The sequence below is a fragment of the Euprymna scolopes genome, chromosome 2 (genome assembly GCF_053919585.1).
Source record: "Euprymna scolopes isolate OS-2025 chromosome 2, ASM5391958v1, whole genome shotgun sequence".
NCBI lineage: Eukaryota > Metazoa > Mollusca > Cephalopoda > Sepiida > Sepiolidae > Euprymna > Euprymna scolopes.
The window spans coordinates 3,452,290-3,473,713 of record NC_136483.1 but is presented as its reverse complement, the minus strand read 5'-3'; the positions used below and the strand labels follow the sequence as shown (position 1 = coordinate 3,473,713).

Sequence of the window (21,424 nt, the reverse complement as noted above, 5' to 3'; positions counted from 1 at the left end):
TGCAACTAGCTTTCCAGACAAAACGCGCTAGAAATGCAGGTGTCAAATGATATTGTATAGAAATCACTTCATGTGTTCAGGGGAGACGAAATGTGTCTAAAAATGTAGAAAAAAATCTAGGTGAATATTGCCCTGAACTCTGCCTGTAGGTCGGCCATATTAAGATTCCATTAAAAAATAACAAGTTACGAAATATTTATAATTAGATTAATCTCTACTCCCATGAACAACCATTCTCTAAGAAAGATATTTGAAAGCTAACAAGTCTCCATATGAAAGAATAATTATGTTATATATGGGGGCCCTAAGTAGAGATTATGTTAACTAGTATGAATTTTGGGTTAGGATTATATTAAGTATATGGCAGGATAAACTGGCGGCAAACAGAAACGGGTTGAGAGCCCGACAATGTAGAAATCTAAGTGGACGTTGCTTCAAAGACACTTTCCTCGCGTCGTCCATCTTGTGGCCATGAAGTAATCATAATTAGATTACTCTCTCTTCCCGCAAACAAAAATTCTCTAAATCAAGTCAACAGGTTTCCATTGTGTTTCCATGTATGGTCAGATTCATCTTCAGTTAAACAGAAGATCAACGACTACATTCACTAAACGCGACGTTAAAAAATGAAAGAGCAGCGATCGCGCACGTATGTAAAAAGGTTTTATTTTGTTAATTGCTTCTTGAACGTTTGGAAAATGTTACATGAATGAGTTAGAAAAGTCTTCATTTACCTGTACGGCCCAAGGTGTTGTAGCTAATTGAACGATGTTTTTTAATAAAGTTGGTCATTATTTCCATCCCCAGGGACTGCAGGAGAAAGAGAAAAAATCGGATTAAATGTTGACAGTGAAAAAATAATATAAATATCAACTATTGTGTAGAGAAATAATGCAGAAGTTTTGTTTCGTATTAAAAAATGCAGGGATAAAACGCATTGGACAGCTATACGGCTTATAAAAAAGGCAAATAAATTTAATAACACACATTTTTCGTGCTTCATCAGTATTCATATTTTAAGCGTTTTGGTTGGCTAATCTTGGACAGGGTTCAAAAGAGAGTCGCCAACCTGATAGGTCCTGAACTGTCATCTAGGCTTCAGCCTCTGTCCCATCGACGAGATGTTGCATCCCTCTACCTGTTCTACAAATACTTTAATAGTGAATGCTCTGACGAACTGAAAACACTTGTACCTCCCCGACGTAACTACCCCCGACAAACCCGACAATCTACTAAGTCTCATCCCTTTACAGTAGAGATCCCTAGGTGCAAGAAAGCCTTTTACTCCAATAGTTTCTTCCCCAGAACTGCGGTCTTTGGAACTCCCTCCCGGGATTCTGCTTTCCCAACTGCAATGATATGCAGAAGTTCAAGTGTAATGTTAACAAACATCTTTCTACTCATCTCCCTTCATAGTTACCCCGCTAATTAAGTCCCTGATAGTAGTCCCCTGCTTCAAAGTGGCACTGTGCCTTGTTTGGGGTGGAAATTGAATTAAAAATATATATATATATTTACAGGGTATCCTAAAATAACACAATTTTAAGCTATATCGATTAAAATAAAGCGAATGAGAACCTAATACACAATTAGCTGGAAAAAGGTGAGTGCACTTTGCATACTTACTAATAAAATACCCAAAAACGTTTAACAAAAATAATCTATGTGGCTAACATACTTGTACATACATACGAGAATTATAACAGTAAAACAACGTTATTTAATGGAACCAAACACATAACTGATTTCGAGCAATAACTAAGTAAATCGATGGTTTATGTGAATTGGGAGGCCTACCAATATAGACGCATCTATACTATTATGTATTTGTTTGCATGTATGCAGTCAATGAATCCCATCACTATAAGGACACATAAATTTATAAAATATATTATACATCCTAGTATTGAGGAAGTGATAAACATATACACATTAATATGAAAAATGCAACTCCCATAATACTATCTATATTTAAATCATAGAAAACGTTATATATGTTACACGTTGTTAATTTGACCATCTAGACGTATGTTATTTTGGTCAAATGAATAAATAAAACGAAAACTAAATAAAGGTTATCAATAAAATAAGGAGATAAACAATGCACTAAAGTTAACACAGAAACAGAGTCTGCAATAGATGATGAGAATAAAAAGAGACCACACTAGAACCACTTCAGATCAAAGTAATAAACATTTAGTCCTAATTAATTACTAATAAGTCATCACCCGTTTTTCAGGGTTCAAGCCACACTCAGATGTCCTTTTCTATATGCAAAATGATTTTCGTTTCAGTGTCGCTTCTTTTTTCGGTCTGATAAGACGAGTCTCTCTAAACGGAGATTCCACTAGAAACATGTAATCACATATGTGACCAATAATGATTGTATAATACACATATTATATACCTGCTCTGTCCTCCGTTGAGCTCTTTTTAATAATCACATGATGTTCAGTTGTTCTAAATCTAGGAAGCCAAATTATACAACTACTATATATATGTATATATACATATATATACACACAAATATATATATACATATATATACATATGCATATATATACATATACATATATATAGATATACGTATACATATATATTTTTTTTCAATTATATTATATATTTTTTTTTTATTAGCTGGGAAAGATAGGAGGTCGAATTATTCCATGAAATATTTCCAAAAACCCACATAAAGACATCTACTGTTTATTTTATATAGATAATAATGAGGAGTGAGGACTTACGTTGATCACACCATTGATATCGGTGACACTGTAACGCCATCTGTTGGAATTTTCACTGCCGAGCAGAGCATCATAAATCTGTTGGGAAATAAGAAATCGGAAAACATGCAGATGAATCAACGGATATATAAACTCAACAGATAACACGAATTCCATGGCTTTTCTATAAATGGAAAGACCCTGTATGGCTTAATTTCTTTATATTTTCACCACTTACTACTTAGCCACATTCACACACTGTTGAAGAAAATGTCATACATAAAACAGTACATCTCCTCATAACATTATGTTGACACAGGAAATAATAATAATAATATATGTGTGTGTGTGTGTGTGTGTGTGTGTGTGTGTGTGTGTGTGTGTGTGTATTAGTGTTGGGGCGATTAATCGGGAATCGGAAAAATCGGCACATGTGGGAGTATCTGAATCGGTATCGGAATCGAAAAAATTGATGCCTATTTCCCGATGCCAAAGCGATTCTTTTAATTGTCTTTTTAATTTGATTTTTTTTTAAAGCAAAATCTTCTAAAATAATAAATATTTATTGATTTTAAAATACCAGTAAAGCAAAAAACTATAGATCATCCTACACAAGTATATTTTTACGTTAAGGAAAATATCTGCTTATTTTACATGTTTTTTTGTTTGTTGTTGTTTTTTTTTTACAGAAATCTGGAAAATAACTTTATTGTTAAATATTTAGAGATTTATAAAGAATCGGAATCGGAATCGGAATCGGTAATTATATCTATATATATATATATATATATATATATATTAATTGACAGAGTTATTGCGCAGAGAAATGTACACAGACACACAGACAGACACACAGACACGTTCACTTTATATATATATATATATATATATATATATATATATATATATATATATATATGTCAGGTCATGTCATATGATATAATATGTCAGGTCAGGTCAAAGGCATATCTGATCGTATGGCAACTCTTTCCCTAGAGTTAGAAGGAAACACCAGGGTGACGCTAGTTAGTTGTTACGCCCCAACGTTAGCCAGTTCAGGTCAAGAGAAGGATGACTTCTACGATACCCTCCGTGATGTCCTCTCCAGAGTTCGACACCATGATAAACTCGTTCTTGCTGGCGATTTCAATGCTCGTGTTGGTAGTGACCATCTGTCGTGGACCGGTGCACTTTGTAAGCATGGCATAGGCAAGGTAAATGCAAATGGTTTACGACTTCTTACAATCTGTAGGGAGTTTGACCTCTGTATTACCAATACCATATTCCAACAACCTGTGCATCGGAAGACGACATGGATGCATCCTCGTTCAAAGGACTGGCATCTTATTGACTTCGTCATAACAAAGCGGAAGCACATGAGTGACTTCAAAATCACTCGCTCTTTCCACACTTCTTGCTATCTTTCGGATCACGCCCTTCTCAAAAGTAAACTGTCGTTGCATGTGCGAAGGCACAGAGTTACAAGATCAACAGTCCCCAAACGCATTGATGTGCGGCCTCTTAAATCCAGCTCTCCAATAAGCTTGATGAAAACCTTGAGGGTGTTGATGTAACTGATGATGTTGAATCTTCTTGGAAAGCATTGCGAGAAGCAACTCAAGCTGTAGCAGTAGAAGTCCTTGGAATACCCAAAAGAAAACACCAGGATTGGTTTGACGAAAGTGACGATGAAGTTAAAGCACTGATTAACCAAATGCACTTATCTCACAAATGTTGGATTGAGGACAAAAACTCAACAGTGAAGCACACGGCCTACAAAAAGTGTAAAGGTGAGGTACAGCGAGCTCCCCGAGCTATGAAAGAACAATGGTGGTACAATAAGGCAATTGCACTGCAGGGAGCTGCTGACAGCAAGAACATGAAAGCCTTCTATGATGGTCTGAAAGAGGTATTTGATCCTCAGAAAAGTGGTGCTTCCCCATTAACCACAGCCGATGGAGAAGCATTGCTAACTGATAAATCAGATATTCTCAATCGTTGGAAGGAGCACTTTGAAACTGTCTCAAACACCTCATCTGTCATTGACGGCGATGTCGTGTCCTCTATTCCTCAGAATCCAGATATTTTAGAATTGTCATTGGAACCTGCTTATCAGGAGGTATGGGAATCCATCAAACAAATTGCTTCTGGCAAGTCCCCATCACCAAAGGATCCAATTCCGCCTGAAGTGTACAAGCATGGTGGGCATGTGCTGGTAAAAAAGCTCCATGCTCTCTTTGTAAAGATATGGAAAGAAGGCCGAGTTCCACAGGACTACAAAGATGCCTGCATCAATCATCTCTACAAAAATAAGGGAGTCAAGAATGTCTCTTTGGAAAGTTTTAAGAAGGCTTGGTATTCCAGAAAACATGCTGAACGTGATCATTTCCTTTCACGAGGGGATGAAGGCCAGTATTGTCTCAGATGGTATGATGTCTGATCCATTTCATGTTACGAATGGGATCAAACAGGGATGTGTAATGGCGCCAGTCCTCTTTGCGCTCTTCTTTTCACTAATGCTGAAACATGCATTTGATGATTTGGACACTGGTGTCAAGTTTCAATTTCGGTCATCCGGTGGCTTATTTAACCCACAACGGTTTAAGGCCAAGACTCTTCTTCACACCGAAATTATTGGCAACTTGCTCTTCGCTGACGATGCCGCACTGGTAGCCACATCCTTTGAAGAAGCCCAGGTTCTTCTTGATCGATTTTCAGCCACGTGCAAGGCCTTTGGCCTGACAATTAGCATAAGGAAGACTGAGGTAGTGCATCAGCCACACCCTACTCCAAAACAAGTTGAAGGCGTAAAGCAAAATTCACCAGAGTATAGATTTCCTGCGCGCAAGCTGAGAGTCGACGGTCATGATATCAATTATGTGAAGTCCTTTCCTTACCTTGGTAGCAAGGTGAACCAGGGCGGTTCTCTTGATGATGAAATTGTCAACAGGATTGCTAAGGCCACTTCTGCCTTTGGAAATCTTCTCCATCGCTTGTGGAACGAAAGGGGTATTCGACTAGACACAAAAATCCTTGTCTACCGTGCTGTTGTTCTTTCCATTCTTCTTTATGGATCTGAGTTATGGACCCCATACAGACATCACATTAATCAGCTGAACGTTTTCCACAAAAGGTGTCTACGCTCCATATGTGGTCTTAACCTCCACGACAAGGTATCAAATGCCGAATTATTCACAAAATACAAAATATCTGGCATTGAATCATTCCTTATTCAATCGCAATTGCGGTGGGCTGGTCATGTATTGAGGATGCCCGATGACAGAATTCCAAAAATTGCGATGTACAGTCAATTTGAGGGTGGTAAAAGAATTGTCAGACGTCCTTGGCTTAGGTACAAGAACAAGTTGAAGAGTAACTATATATGAAGGACACATCATTTTATGTGTTCATCGAAGTTTCGTTTTTATTTTGATACTTTCTTAAGGAAGTCTCGAAATAAAGACGAAATGTTGATGAATACATAACTTGATTTTTTCTTTTTGTATTTTTAAAATTTTTTTCGGAATGCTATTTCTCATTATATATATATATATATATATATATATATATATATATATATATATATATATATATATATATATATATCTTTAACTCCATCGCCAGTGGACTTCTTGCAGGACAGTATGAGGTTTTCATAATGAAATTACGATAAGCTGTCAGAAACCCACACAAAGGACTTGATTTAAGTGGTGAAGGCTCGTGTAGGACCATCCACACTTTTTGGAACTGCTGATTAACTCACTCGGTGCAAACCAATTGCCACAGAACAAGCAGACAACAACCCTCAGGCTTAGGTACAAGGACATGTTGAAGAGTAACTTGTCTGCAGTGAACATACCATACAGGAGTCTTGAAGATGAGGTGAATGACCGAAAAGGATGGAGATCAAGGTGTTTTGAAGGTCTCCAGAGGTTTCAATCTGAAAGCTTAAGGCAACTGAAAGAAAACAGAGTAAGAGCAAAACGACTACCAGCCGCACCAATATCTGCAGCATTAAATCCACATTCATGTTCTATTTGTGGCCTTGTTTGCAAGTCCCTTGCTGGGCTAAAAAGTCATCAGAGGCAAAAGCATAAATGAGTTTTATAAATATGGGTTGTCCAAACCCCATACGTCAAAATCGACGGGAGAGTCCATCATATATAGATAGATAGATAAATAGACTAATAGATTAAACAAAAATATATACGTATACATAAATATATATGGAAACACTTTTTTGTTTACTGTAAACTTTGTACGCAAATATTATGCAAGTATAAATCATGTAGAATATCTGCATGAATATAATTACACGTAATAGTAAACTCTAGATGATCATCCCATAAGAAAACCGAAAAACTAACAGGGAATTAATTAAAATGAATGTTTAAAAGAATATGCAAATTAGATAGATCTTTTGCTAGTGAATGCATTTCCACAACCCATATATAAGAAAATTGTATTTTCTTTTTAAATAAATAGAAAAGAGGGGTTTTAATATGAATATGTTACCACCTTTGATTTTTATTTTTAAGGTATATAAATTTTTATAATTATAATTGATTCTTCTGTTAAAATACTTTAGATTAGGTTCGAAACTGCATGTTGATTTCCCTTTTTTTTATTTTTACAAAGGATTGGTTTGATAGTCAAAATTTATTTAATAAATTTATTTGTTTGTTGCAGCACTAAATATAAGATTAGTTGTTATGTTTATATATTTGTAATTATTCATAGCCCTTTATTTATTCATAGCCCTTTATCTATGTTCTAATTTTAATTATCGGGTATAGATTTTCCCCTTTTTATAATAAGTTCATAAACAGGTAAAGGGAAGCAACCTATATCAATTCAAATTTTCAAACTCATTTACAACTTATTAATTATAATTATACTTTTTAATTGACTGAATCTAAAATTATATATAATTGATAAAGATACAAATAATCTTTTAGCAAGATAGAAAAAAACTTTATGGATAAAGTAATTAATATAAGATATAAGCGATGAGAATTCAAAGTTAAATAAGTTATCTATCTATCTCTCTATCTATCTATCTATCTTTCTCTCTCTCTCTCTCTCTCTCTTTCTCTCTCTCTCTCTCTCTCTCTCTCTTTCTCTCTCTCTCTCTTTCTCTCTCTCTCTCTCTCTCTCTCTATATATATATATATATTGGACTCTCCCATCAATACGATGTATGAGGTTCCGACAACCCATATTTTTTAATTCATTTATGTTTTGCCTCGGATGACTTTTGAGTCCAGCAAGAGACCTGCAAACAAGGTCGCATATAGAACATGAGTATGGATTGGCAGCTGCAGATAGCAGTGCTGCTGCAAATCGTTTTGTTCTTTCTTTGTTTTCTCTCAACTAAGCCAAGGCCGCCCTACATTTCTTTCTTCAACTGCCAGCTGACTATACACCACAATTTTTCGTATTCTGTTATCAGGCATCCTCAACAGGTGATTAGTCGACCGCAATGTGACTGGATGAGGAATGGTTCGATGTCAGAGATTTTGCATTTTGTGAATAATTCAGCATTTGATACCTTGTCACGAGGGTAAGGCCACGAATACAGCGTAGACAGTCTTTATGGAATACTGATGAATGTGATGTATGTACAGAGTCCGTGACTCAGAGTACGAAGAACAAGAATTTTTGTGTACACCTTTCATCCCGCAAGCGAAGGCTTCCAAAGGCACAGGCAGCCTTAGCAATCCTTTGAATAATTTCATCATCAATAATAATTTCAATTGGATCCGAGGGAAACGATTTAACATAATTCATATCAAGACCATTCACTTTCAGATTACGCTCGGGAAATCTATACTCAGGTGGATTTTGCCTTACGCCTCCTTGCTTTGGAGTAGGGAAAAACTGATGTGCTACTTTTTTATGCTTATTGTCAGTCGAAGGATGTTGCCACCAGAGCAGCATCGTCGGCAAAAAAGCAAATCGTAAGTGAAAAGAAAAGCACAAAGAGAACAGGTGCCATTACACACTCCTGTTTGGTCCCATTTGTAACACTGAAGGCTTCGGACATCATGCCATCAGAAACAACATTATTTAGTTAGGTCATGTCATATGCTACTGGTACCATGTAACCCAGTACTACCTGCTTTATGGTCTGGTCACCGACGACTAAACTGTTTGGTGAGGAAAGTGGCTAGTCTCCCTGAAGGATAAAAAAACAAGACCTTCCAAAGGGCGAATGAATCCCTTTTCGGTGTGAACGGCCAACTAGCACTGTATATATATATATATATATATATATATATATATATATATATATATATATATATATATATATATATGTGTGTGTGTGTGTGTGTGTGTGTGTGTGTGTGTGTGTGTGTGTGTGTGTGTGTGTATTGCCGGGACTTAGAAATTCCCACCTTGGTGTCTGGAGGCACGTTTAGACCACTTTAGCCTTTGTTAAGGTATACATCTAGGAGAGAGAAACTCTGAATTCAAACCTGAGGGCTGTTGTCTGCCTGTTCTGTGATAATTAACTGCACCGAATGAGTTAATCAATTGTTCCAACAACAAGTGTAGATGGTCCTACAAAAGCCTTCACCACTCTAATCAAGTCATTTGTGTTTCTGTCAACTTATAATAGTTTCTTTATGAATGACCTCACACTTTTCATGTGAGTGAAGGAGACGGAGGCAGGTAAAAGGTATTACTGGAAGTCCTTAGCCAGATCTCTGCACATTGGCGACTGATGATAGATGATCGTTCAAGCACAAAACTGTGAGCAATTGTGCTGTCTTTGCCTTTCATTAGTTAAAAAGCAGTCCTACTTACAGCACTGTTTTCCCCATGCGATAAAAGGAGCCATGAACATTGCTTGCTCACTACAAAACTTGGTAGCCCACTGCAGCTGTCTGGTTATGCAGCTATGCAGTCAGAAAAATGGAACACAATGAAACAATATAAAAAGGAATCTCAATTTAGGGTGTTGGAATGTTTGTACCCTCCAAGACAATATTTTTGCACTGGAACATAAAACAGCTCGTTTCGCTCGCGTTACAGAAAGACGACATTCATATTGCTGTTCTACCTGAAACTTGCTTGGCCGGCAATTCCCAACTTCGAGAAGAAAAAAGCGGGTATGACTTCTTTTGGTTGGGAAAGGGTGGAAATGAACACCATCAATCTGGAGTTGGTTTTGTCATCAAGTCTAGCCCCGCAAATTCATTATCGTCTTTATTTGTGTTACGACGCGTTCCTTAGAAATAAAGAGCAATACCAATGTGATATGGATTAACTGTTATGCCTCAACACTGGATTGTTCAAATCAAGAGAAGGACAACTTCTATGATCTCGTTCTTGATGTTATCATAAAAGTTCTCTGTTAGGATAAACTCATTCTTACTGGTGACTTCAATGCTCGTGTTGGTGGTTATAATCTCTCTTGGGCAGGGGTTCTTGGTGTGTATGGTGTAGGCAAGGTAAATGCAAACGGTTTACGATTTCTTACAATTTGTCGAAAGTTTGACCTCTGCATTACCAATACCCTGTTCCAACAATCTAATCACTGCACGACCATATGGATGCATCCTCGTTCGAAGAACTGGCATCTTATTGCGTTTGTTATAATCAAATGGAAGGACATTAAGCATTTTAATATCATGCGTTTCTTTCCCACTTCTTGTTATCTTTTGAACCATGCCCTCCTTAGATATAAGCTTTAATAATGCGACTGCATTTTTTATAGATAAAAATGGAAATGGAACTTTACCATGTCTTCTGTGATGTATTTAGCTGATTCCAGAAGATGAAGATTCTTGTCGACTGCCATCACAAATACTGCAGATCCGGGCATCGTTTTTACTTTGAAATCTACATTGGTACCGGGTTTTCCTGCTTTTTCGGTGAAAGTTCCAACGACCTGAAAAAAAGAGTTTTGGAATATTTGACTTAACAGCAGAATTGTTAGAATTCCTTCTTTTTTTTTTAGTATTCCTTCTTTTTTTTTTTTTGGTTGCATTTCTTTACTCCTCCAGATCTGCATCCATGGTTGAACAAATGATCGTGACTAGAAACACTCATACAGACCTAACAGATCAGCAACAAGGAAAGATATTGTGATGGTCAAGTGGTTAATGACACAGACTGATGACCTGGGTGTCCCGAGTTCGAATCCAGTTCGTTCCACTTTTACTTAGGATGTTAGCAATTTTCACATGATCTCTTAAGTACAGAGAAACAGATGCAAACAACAATCATTTGATTCAATGGAAATGAATGATGTGCAACAACAACCCACTCTGCCGGGTACATGTTTAGAAAATTACTAAAAAAATCCCAAACTACAAAAACATTAAAATCGATTTGAGACTATTTTCAAAATTGCAATAACAAATGTAAAATATTTATTCTAAAGCCATTTTAATTTTGCTTTTAATATTTGCAAAAACATTTAGAATGAGTGGACCACATTTCTATTCACTCTGCTTGGGAGGTGATGGTAACCAAGCGATTAACAACACGGACAACCTGAGTGTGACAAGTTCGAATTCATTTCGTTCAACAGAAACACTTTCACTTAGGGATGTTGGCAACCTTCATGTGACCACTTCTGTAAGTACCTGATGTCTTTCTAAGAAATAATTCTAACTAAAATATGGGATGTCCTAACTTATATTCTAACTAGAAAGATACTGGGAAAACGAATACCAACAATAATCTGTTTCATTCAAAATGAATGCAGGATGTTCAACAACAACAAAAACAAAAAATCTATTTCAAAATGTGTCTCTCACTTAACACGTGTTTGAGATTAATCAGTTAGAGGTTCTGGGATTTTCGACAACACTTTCCTAGGTCGGTCATCGCTAAGCACCATTATTGGGGAAATGATGGCAGTTAAATGGTTTACGACATAGACTGACACCCAGGGTGCACCATTTTTTTTAATCCATTTCGTTCCATAGACACACTATCACTTAAGGATGTTGGCAACCTTTATGTGGTCAGGGTATCTTTCTAGATAGAATGCCAACAATAATCATCTGATTGATTCGAAATGAATGATTCTGAAGAAACATTACTATTGACAGCAGATTTTCCAGTTTCTTCATCACAACGTCCAAGAAAAGAGTCAAATGGCAGCAAGTTAAGAGAGGGCATTGGCATACACCGAAATTACTTCAAAGCAAATTAAATGGAAGGTACTTACATCATTCTTGAAGGCGATGGTGATTTTAGCTATACTGGCATCAACCATAAATTTACCATTCGATGTTAGGCAACTGATGATGACGCTGGCTTCAGGAATCATAATTTCCGAAGTTGGAATTTCCAAGACAAAATGTGTCTTGTCTTCCATATTCCTTAGTTCGTTACTCAGCATTTTCTTGTTGGAAATGATCTGAAAATGAACAAGATAATTGAAATATTACTGAGATTCTTATGGGTGAGAAATGAATCAAGCATTCAATTAGTTGGATTCTTCGGACTACTGTTCTCATCTTCAGTATTATTTTCACAGCGTTTCGGTCGATGTAATCTCCGACCTTCTCTTTAAGTGTATCTTGTTGAACTAGGGAATCTTTCTGTTGTACTCGAGAATCTGCATGGAATTTGAAACGGAACACTTTATTAAATCCACAGAGGTATCATGCTCTCGTTCAGTCAGCCATGAATAGGAAGAATTCTAACAATTTCACAATTGTATTTTGAGTGTGACTACGCTGAGAATTGAACATTCAACCTCCAGAGGAGTAGCTTTCAAATTAAATTTAATCAAGTACTTTATCCACGTACAACTAGTATGAATTTTGGGAACATCAATCCTATTTTGTTTCTACGATCTTACTACTCGTCATAATACACCATTATTCATTACTACATATTATTACTATATATATATATATATATATATATATATATATATATATATATATATGTATGTGTGTGTGTGTGTGTGTGTGTGTGTGTGTGTGTGTGTGTGTGTGTGTGTGTGTGAGAACAATAGGAATGGGAAATGAAGTCACAAAAACTATATATTGGTGAATATAGATTGGTTCATTAATTCAATAAGGGAATACAGACAATTAGTTGGGGGATAGGAGGGACTCTTTATGCCAAGGCATTTTGAAGCCTAATTCTTTTCATCAGAAGAGTAGAGAAGATGCTAGGTAACATAGTGGGGATGCGGCGTCTAGCGTTGGATTCATTAGGAACGAAATAGATCAAATAAAGTTATAGATGATGTTGGGGGGGGGATTTATCGAATTCTAAACAAAGGAGGAGCATATTATATATAGTATGATGTAAAAAGGTGTATAGGATCTTTATCATAGTCTTAAATGTATGGAGTGTATATTTTAGGGTTAAAGTGGGGGTATAGCGTGGATGGGTAGTGATTCTATTTTCTCACTCTTTTCCTCTAAAGCACTAAGCTATATATATATATATATATATATATATATATATATATATATATATATATATAAAGGACGAATATTGGCTGAAGAGAGCTTGATAAGGATACCTTAAACGGGCCTTATTATCGGGCTTGAAACCGACGGTACCAATGACCTGTCTCAACTAACAACTTTCTGTACACAATATATATATATATATATATATATATATATATATATATATATATATATATATATATATATTCTAATTAATGTTTCTCATGTTGTCTTTAATTCTATACTAGATCGTCGCCCAGTATCTGAATTGTTTGTTCAGACCGTCTTACTATCAACCGTTCTCTGTCTATAATGATTACCTCGTCTCATAATGGTAAATGGTTTCCCTTTTCCTTTCATATGTGGTCAGTTATACCCAACTTTTTAATATTTCCAGGTAATTTTGATGTTCTAACTTTACTTTTAATGGGCGACACGTCTCACTTTTGTATAGCTTTATATATTTATGTAGAATCTCATGCACACAGTTCTTAGTCATGGTTTTTCCTGTAGAAGATTTGACTCACACAAGATGATTCTGGAGTGTCCAGTCGCCCCTGAATGCTGTCCTTGTGTAATATGTTTCATAATATAAGGTTGATGCAAAAATAATGCTGTTTTTTTGACGTTCAACTTCAAAAAATCGTAACTCCTTTCATAATAAACTTTATTAATCGAAATAAGAACCATTCGAATCGACACATTTTTTACCAACGAGAAACAAGTTTATTTATCTTATTAGCATAGAAATCCGAAGAATCTAAACAGTCATCATAACCTTTTTTTAGTGCAATTTCGGCTTCGAGAAGTGTTGTGGAGCTTCTCCGATATCCAACTACTATGTCGGATGTCGCCGGTTGTCTTGGGGGATCCACTTCTCATCAGACGTCACAATCTGCTCAAAAAATGGGTCGTTTTTGTTGCGCAGAAAGAGCGTAGAAGACACCTCAAAACGACGATATTTTTTGATTATCGTTCAATTAATGAGGCACCCATTTATCAAACATTTTGACTTCCCTATTTGCTTCAAATAGAGAACGACTGTTGAGTGGTCGACCTTAAGCTCAACAACAACTTCTCATGTGGTTTTGCGAGGATCGGATTCAATTAAGGCTTTTAAATGTTTGTTATCACCGCAGTCGACCGGCCGCAATCGTCTTTATCTTCGAGGCTCTCGTCATCATTGCAAAATTTCTAGAACTACCGTTATGTCACGCGTTCATTGGTGGTTCTTGGGCTAAACGCATCATTGGTATCACAAACTGCCTCGGCAGCTTTTCAGCCTAGTTTGATCTGGAACAAGAAAATCATGCGGATTTTAATTTTGTCTATGCTGTCAAACAGACTGCAAAAATGAATGAAGAGATTGAGAACAGTAACGAATAACACAGTTCGACAGAGCGAAAATCGCGCTTCAAAATGATATATAATATGGCTATATATATCAATGAATTAATTCAGAAATCAATATAAAAGTAACATATGTGAGAAAACGATATTGTTTTTGCATGTCCATAAACGATTACCATAGATCTATTTAACAAGACAAAGAGTATTTGAAACAGTTCTTACCGTAATCAAAGCCCATGAAATTGGTGCCGTGCTATTCATAAACACTTTGATGTCATCACCGAGCTTAAAAGAAGAAATGATAGTAATTAAAAAATTTTTAAAATAAAATTCTGCTGAACGAACGAACGAATTAAGAACCTTCAAGATATCAGGAGTTGCGCGAAAACTCTCTAGAAAAGTAGCAACTCAAAATTACCTCGAAATAACAAAGATATACATCGACATTGAAAAAAATAACAACATTATAAAGATTAGATGCGTCAATTTCGCCGATAAAAACTCAAGGAAAGATTAAATGAGAAGAAAATTAAGTCCGTCATTAAAAAAAAAAGAACAGTAAAATAAAACTGAATGCGTCTACAAAAAAACAAAGTAAAAAGAGAGGAAAGGGTGTGAAAAAAAAAGCGGGAAATTAATGCCAGCTGTCGCTAAGCTTGTTGACTGAAAATTTTGTTCTTTTCTCTTCCTTTTTATTGATAATTTTTCTTTCTGTTGATTGTGTCAGTGACTGATTTTGATTTTGACATTCTTTTGAAATATATCCATTTTAACAGCCAACGGTTTGTGTCGTTTCTTGTTACATATATCGCTGCTGACTGCAAGAGGCACTTCTACTTGTTTTGCAGTTTGTTTTTTTCTCGGTCGTTTGGCAAGGATATCGGCCCGTTAAGCAAACTTTTTATAACATCGACAACGTTACCAGCACAGAACGATCCATTCAGAATTACCCGGGTTCATCTTCGTCTATCTTTTTTAAACCTAATAACTTAAAGTCCGATCAAGGGATTTTCTTTCGTGACCAAATGACCAAATACGTGTGATAACCACCAGAACTCTCTTGTAACCAGTTGACTTTGATGCACAATTTATATAACTAGTTTAGTTATATATATATATATATATATATATATATATATATATATATATATATATATATATATATATATATATATATGTGTGTGTGTGTGTGTGTGTGTGTGTGTGTGTGTGTGTGTGCTGTATTTTTTTTTTTGAGAAGTGGGTTAGTTTTATTGTTTTATTTGATTTGGTTTTGTGAACTGTGTGTCTCTATATTTCAAATGAGTGTTTATTGGTGGTGGAGATGAAAAGAATTTATAGGGGCTGAAAACTGATACCTGTGTTTAAGTTCCTGATCTGAGTATTTTATTTGTAGGTCAATTTTATTTTATTCTTTTCGCTCTCGTGTGTGGAATGGAAGCTTGTGTGTAACATTATGCATTTTATGTTGTATGTCGTGAGGTTTAGTAATGTATATTGTATGGTTTGGTAATGTATATTGAGTTGTTTGGTAATGTATATTGTGTTGTTTGGTAATGTATATTGTGTTGTTTGGTAATGTATAATGTGTGGTTTGGTAATGTATATTGTGTGGTTTGATAATGTATAATGTGTGGTTTGGTAATGTATAATGTGTGGTTTGGTAATGTATAATGAGTGGTTTGGTAATGTATAATGTGTGGTTTGGTAATGTATAACGTGTTGTTTGGTAATGTATAACGTGTGGTTTGGTAATGTATAATGTGTGGTTTGGTAATGTATGATGTGTGGTTTGGTAATGTAAAACGTGTGGTTTGGTAATGTATAATGCGTAGTTTGATAATGTATATTGTGTAGTTTGATAATGTATAATGTGTGGTTTGGTAATGTATATTGTGTTGTTTGATAATGTATAATGTGTAGTTTGGTAATGTATAATGTGTAGTTTGGTAATGTATAATGTGTGGTTTGGTAATGTATAATGTGTAGTTTGGTAATGTATATTGTGTGGTTTGGTAATGTATAATGTGTACTTTGGTAATGTATAATGTGTTGTTTGGTAATGTATAATGTGTGGTTTGGTAATGTATATTGTGTTCTTTGATAATGTATAACGTGTAGTTTGGTAATGTATAATGTGTAGTTGGGTAATGTATATTGTGTTGTTTGGTAATGTATAATGTGTAGTTGGGTAATGTATATTGTGTTGTTTGGTAATGTATATTGTATGGCTTGGTAATGTATGTGTAGTTTGGTAATGTATATTGTGTTGTTTGGTAATGTATAATGTGTAGTTTGGTAATGTATATTGTGTTGTTTGGTAATGTATAACGTGTAGTTTGGTAATGTATAACGTGTAGTTTGGTAATGTATAACGTGTAGTTTGGTAATGTATGATGTGTAGTTTGGTAATGTATAATGTGTAGTTTGGTAATGTATAATGTGTGGTTTGGTAATGTATATTGTGTTGTTTGGTAATGTATAATGTGTGGTTTGGTAATGTATATTGTGTGGTTTGGTAATGTATAATGTGTGGTTTGGTAATGTATAATGTGTAGTTTGGTAATGTATAATGTGTTGTTTGGTAATGTATATTGTGTTGTTTGGTAATGTATAATGTGTGGTTTGGTAATGTATAATGTGTGGTTTGGTAATGTATAATGTGTTGTTTGGTAATGTATAATGTGTGGTTTGGTAATGTATATTGTGTGGTTTGGTAATGTATAATGTGTGGTTTGGTAATGTATAATCTGTAGTTTGGTAATGTATAATGTGTTGTTTGGTAATGTATAATGTGTGGTTTGGTAATGTATAATGTGTGGTTTGGTAATGTATAATGTGTAGTTTGGTAATGTATAATGTGTGGTTTGGTAATGTATAATGTGTTGTTTGGTAATGTATAATGTGTTGTTTGGTAATGTATATTGTGTTTGGTAATGTATAATGTGTGGTTTTGTAATGTATAATGTGTAGTTTGGTAATGTATAATGTGTGGTTTGGTAATGTATAATGTGTGGTTTGGTAATGTATAATGTGTGGTTTGGTAATGTATAATGTGTGGTTTGGTAATGTATATTGTGTGGTTTGATAATGTATAATGTGTGGTTTGGTAATGTATAATGTGTGGTTTGGTAATGTATAATGTGTGGTTTGGTAATGTATAATGTGTAGTTTGGTAATGCATAATGTGTGGTTTGGTAATTTATAATGTGTGGTTTGGTAATGTATAATGTCGTGCCTTGGTGAGTAGATTTTATTATGCCTGATCACGTTTTGTAGTTGCTGACTTTCAAGCAGAACGGAGTGCCTGTCTCACCAACATAAAAGACCTCACAGCAATATGTGCAGTAAATGTAATAGATGGCGTTGTCATTGCAACAGGTACGACTGATGATTCTTGGTGACATCTGAGTTGGGTAGAGTGATAGCGGGTTTTTCACTATATATTTTCAGATCGAATATGGAGGTTTATTGCATGGTAGATAACCTTGGAGGTTGTTGAATTCTGGTTTAGTGTATGGGGATGTGAACATAAATTGCCTTCTGGTATTTATTAAGGGGGGGTCGATGTCTGAATCTGTTTTGAGATTTAGAAATTTTTTATGTTACTTTGAGTTTCTGCGTTGTGATTAAAGTCAAAGTTCTATTTCAAAATTCGAAATTCAAATAATAATTCGAAATTCAAATAATAATTCGAAATTCAAATAATAATTCGAAATTCAAATAATAATTCGAAATTCAAATAATACAAAATTATGAATTCATTTTTCATAATAATGCACATTAAGGTTAGATATACAAACAAAATATCAATTTCCTTCCAATTTCATGAATCTGTTACAAATAATTGTGAAATAAAGTATAGAAATCGTTTTGCTATTGTTGTTTTTATCAAAAGATGATGACCAATACTTGTCAGTAATGAAAAATAACGATATTGTTTTGCAAAATAATTTGTGATAAAAAAAGAACTTACAATGACGCGTTCCTGAAGTAAAGTTGCTTCCACATTATCATGGTGATTATTCATGAAAAATCTTGGATATGCGGTGTCTGTGGTTTCGTACTTAACCGATCCACGATGTCCCGTGTATTTGGCCTGAGGGGAAAGAAAAAAACAATATTTTATAAGTAATCTTTTTATATCAATTCTAATAAAGGGATATTCCTGTCTGTTTGCTTGTCTGTTTGTTCACACTATACGTCATATATGATGTCATAGCAGATATATATTATGTATGTGCAATATACGCAGATGACGTCATCATATATGACGTACTCATATATGCCGCACATTTATTATAATAAAGCCGTATTTCTGTTTTTGTCTGTTCACAGTACGCGTCATATACGATGTCATATCAGATATATCTGATATCTGTTCAGTATACGCCATAGTAGATGATGTGATATATGTTCAGTATATGCCATAGTAGATGATGTGATATATGTTCAGTATACGCCATAGTAGATGATGTGATATATGTTCAGTATACGCCATAGTAGATGATGTGATATATGTTCAGTATACGCCATAGTAGATGATCTAATATCTGTTCAGTATACGCCATAGTAGATGATGTGATATATGTCAACGTCATATATGACGTTATAGCAAAAAGAGGTTTGGGCAACGTCGCGTAGATTTTCTAGTATGTATCGGGTATCTTTATATATTTGTTGATTCTATTAACAATAATTAAATTCCAAAACACATTGTCGTTTACATTGCACTGTAGAGAACATACTGTTGATTTTATAAAATTATGTTTATATAATAGCTTGAATTAAAGTTTAAAATACAAAAGTCAAGTATCATGGTTTATTGTTCTTTAAACAGAAATATTTATTTCGAAGGCGTCCCTGTCTTATTAAAGAGCCTACTGCTGATTTCAATCGCTTGGACCTTCTACTTGTGCAGTGATAAAGCTTTTCAAATGCAAGGGTGATGTTAGGCTGTAAAAGAGTGTTAACTTTGGTCTAAAGCGGACTGTTCCTCCTTTAATCAGGTTTTATCGATTATCAATTTACTGGAAACATTCTGATACAAAATCTATCTAAGAACACTCCCAGACACATAAAATACATTTGAGTAATATTTAGTCTATAGGGAACGAACTCACACAGGGACACACGCACAAAGTGCTTTTTATATGTCAATTGTAATTTATAAATGTTTTGAGCGATTGATTTTTTGACATATCGAATGCACTAAGATTACTATCTCGATCATTACATAAAAATATTAAACTATTATTTTTTCAAACAGATGAATTCATATTTAAATTATTTATTCTAATAATTCATTCATGAGTCGCATCTTGTGTTTGGTTCGATTAGCGAACCCACGTGACTTATTTTTCGCCATTCCTTCTGATTCAAGGCAAGTTGGTTGATGGACGCCCAACTGTTGAGAAATGTCCAATCAAAAACATTTTCTCTCCACCTCCTCCTTGGCTTTCCTCTACCTCTTTTGCCTTCTAATATACCCTCAAAGCAAAATTTTGATAGGTCAGTGGTTGATTATTTGACATGGCCAAAATATTTAATCGTTTTACTTTTGGTTTTATCGAATAGAAGGGGTAGGGAAGTAGTTTGATCGAGGGTGGATATTTTGTTTTTGCGATCAGGCGATGTCCAGTAATGAAACGCATTAGGTGATTTTAAAACATCTCAATGGGATTGGCTAATTGTTTAGTCCATGTGATACAATTAAGGAAATATAAAACTTCTGGGGGAGGGGGACATAAATTGCTGCTGAATTTTCCGTAAAAACCTTTCTTTATGGACTGAATGACTTAATATTCTATTATGTTGTATAATTTCGAATGTTGGGGTTAAGGCTAGGGATTACGTAATTGTCGGAGAAAAAGAAACTAAAAAAGAAAAGAAAGATGGCTGCAAAAGCAAAAAAAAAAAACAAAAAAAAAAAAAACAAGCGTGGCGTGTACCCCTCCACTAGTGAATGATTTGGGTGCAATTTTACCCCTATAATGCCCCCCCCCCTAAGGGGGCAACCAGAATTATCCCGGAACATCCGTTCAGGCAAAACTTTATTTTCACCATGACTAATGTCTGTGCAAATTTTTTTTTAATCCAAGGCGTGGTTATTGAGAAAAGTGCGAACAAACGAACGGACGAACGCTTTGGGGCAATTTTACCTCTATAATGCCTCCTGGGGGATCACCCATAGTCATCCCGGAAAATGCATTCTGACAAAAAGAAAGAAGTAGAGAAGAAAGTTACTTAGTGGTAAGAGGAATAAAAGAAAGAAGAAGAAAAAAAGAGAAGAAAAAGAAAAAACTTACTTCGATAGTAACGGGCCCTTCTTTGTAATCTGGAAGTAACAGCTTAAACTTAATGCTTCCATTTTGAGGAATATCGTATTCATCTCTATGTGTGTAACCATTACCATATTTTATCATGACAGACACCGGGAATTTGCGATCCTCTTCGGTCAGTGGTTTATCGTCAAGACGGCTGACAGACATCTGCAAGAAGACGTTTCGAAATAAGTCAAAAAACAATATGGCGTACAAATATGTGACAACACGCTGTAATTCCACTTTAAAATAATTTACCCTCTACCGATACCACCATCTAAAATGATCCATTCGCCGAAAAACATTTGTTTTGGGAAGAAAAAAATGGGGAAAGATTCATTTTAGTGATGAATCTAAATTCAATCTTTTCGGATCAGACAAAAGACACATGTCAGAAGAAAAAAAAATGGAGAAAGACTGTCCCCTAAGTGCGTTAAAAGTACAGTAAAATTTGAAGGGGGTAGTATAATGTGTATTGGGCATGATACCTTCAAAAGGAACTGGCACCTTGTGAAGATTCATGGAAAAGTTAATGCTCGAATGTACAGAGAATTGATTAGAGAACATGTGGTTCCTAATCTTTTTGATTCTGATA

At 35.1% G+C, this 21,424-nt stretch overlaps 1 protein-coding gene across 1 annotated transcript in view; it reads right to left on the bottom strand.

Moving 5' to 3' along the window:
- Positions 1-21,424, bottom strand: part of LOC145288272 (CD109 antigen-like) — a gene marked incomplete at its 5' end in the record, with an annotated part of 117,373 nt that overhangs the window by 61,377 nt on the left and 34,572 nt on the right. The window contains 7 exon segments of the mRNA XM_080136312.1: positions 735-810; positions 2,745-2,822; positions 10,471-10,620; positions 11,911-12,102; positions 14,729-14,791; positions 18,483-18,605; positions 20,815-20,997. Of these exon segments, the coding sequence (XP_079992438.1) occupies positions 735-810; positions 2,745-2,822; positions 10,471-10,620; positions 11,911-12,102; positions 14,729-14,791; positions 18,483-18,605; positions 20,815-20,997 (865 nt within the window).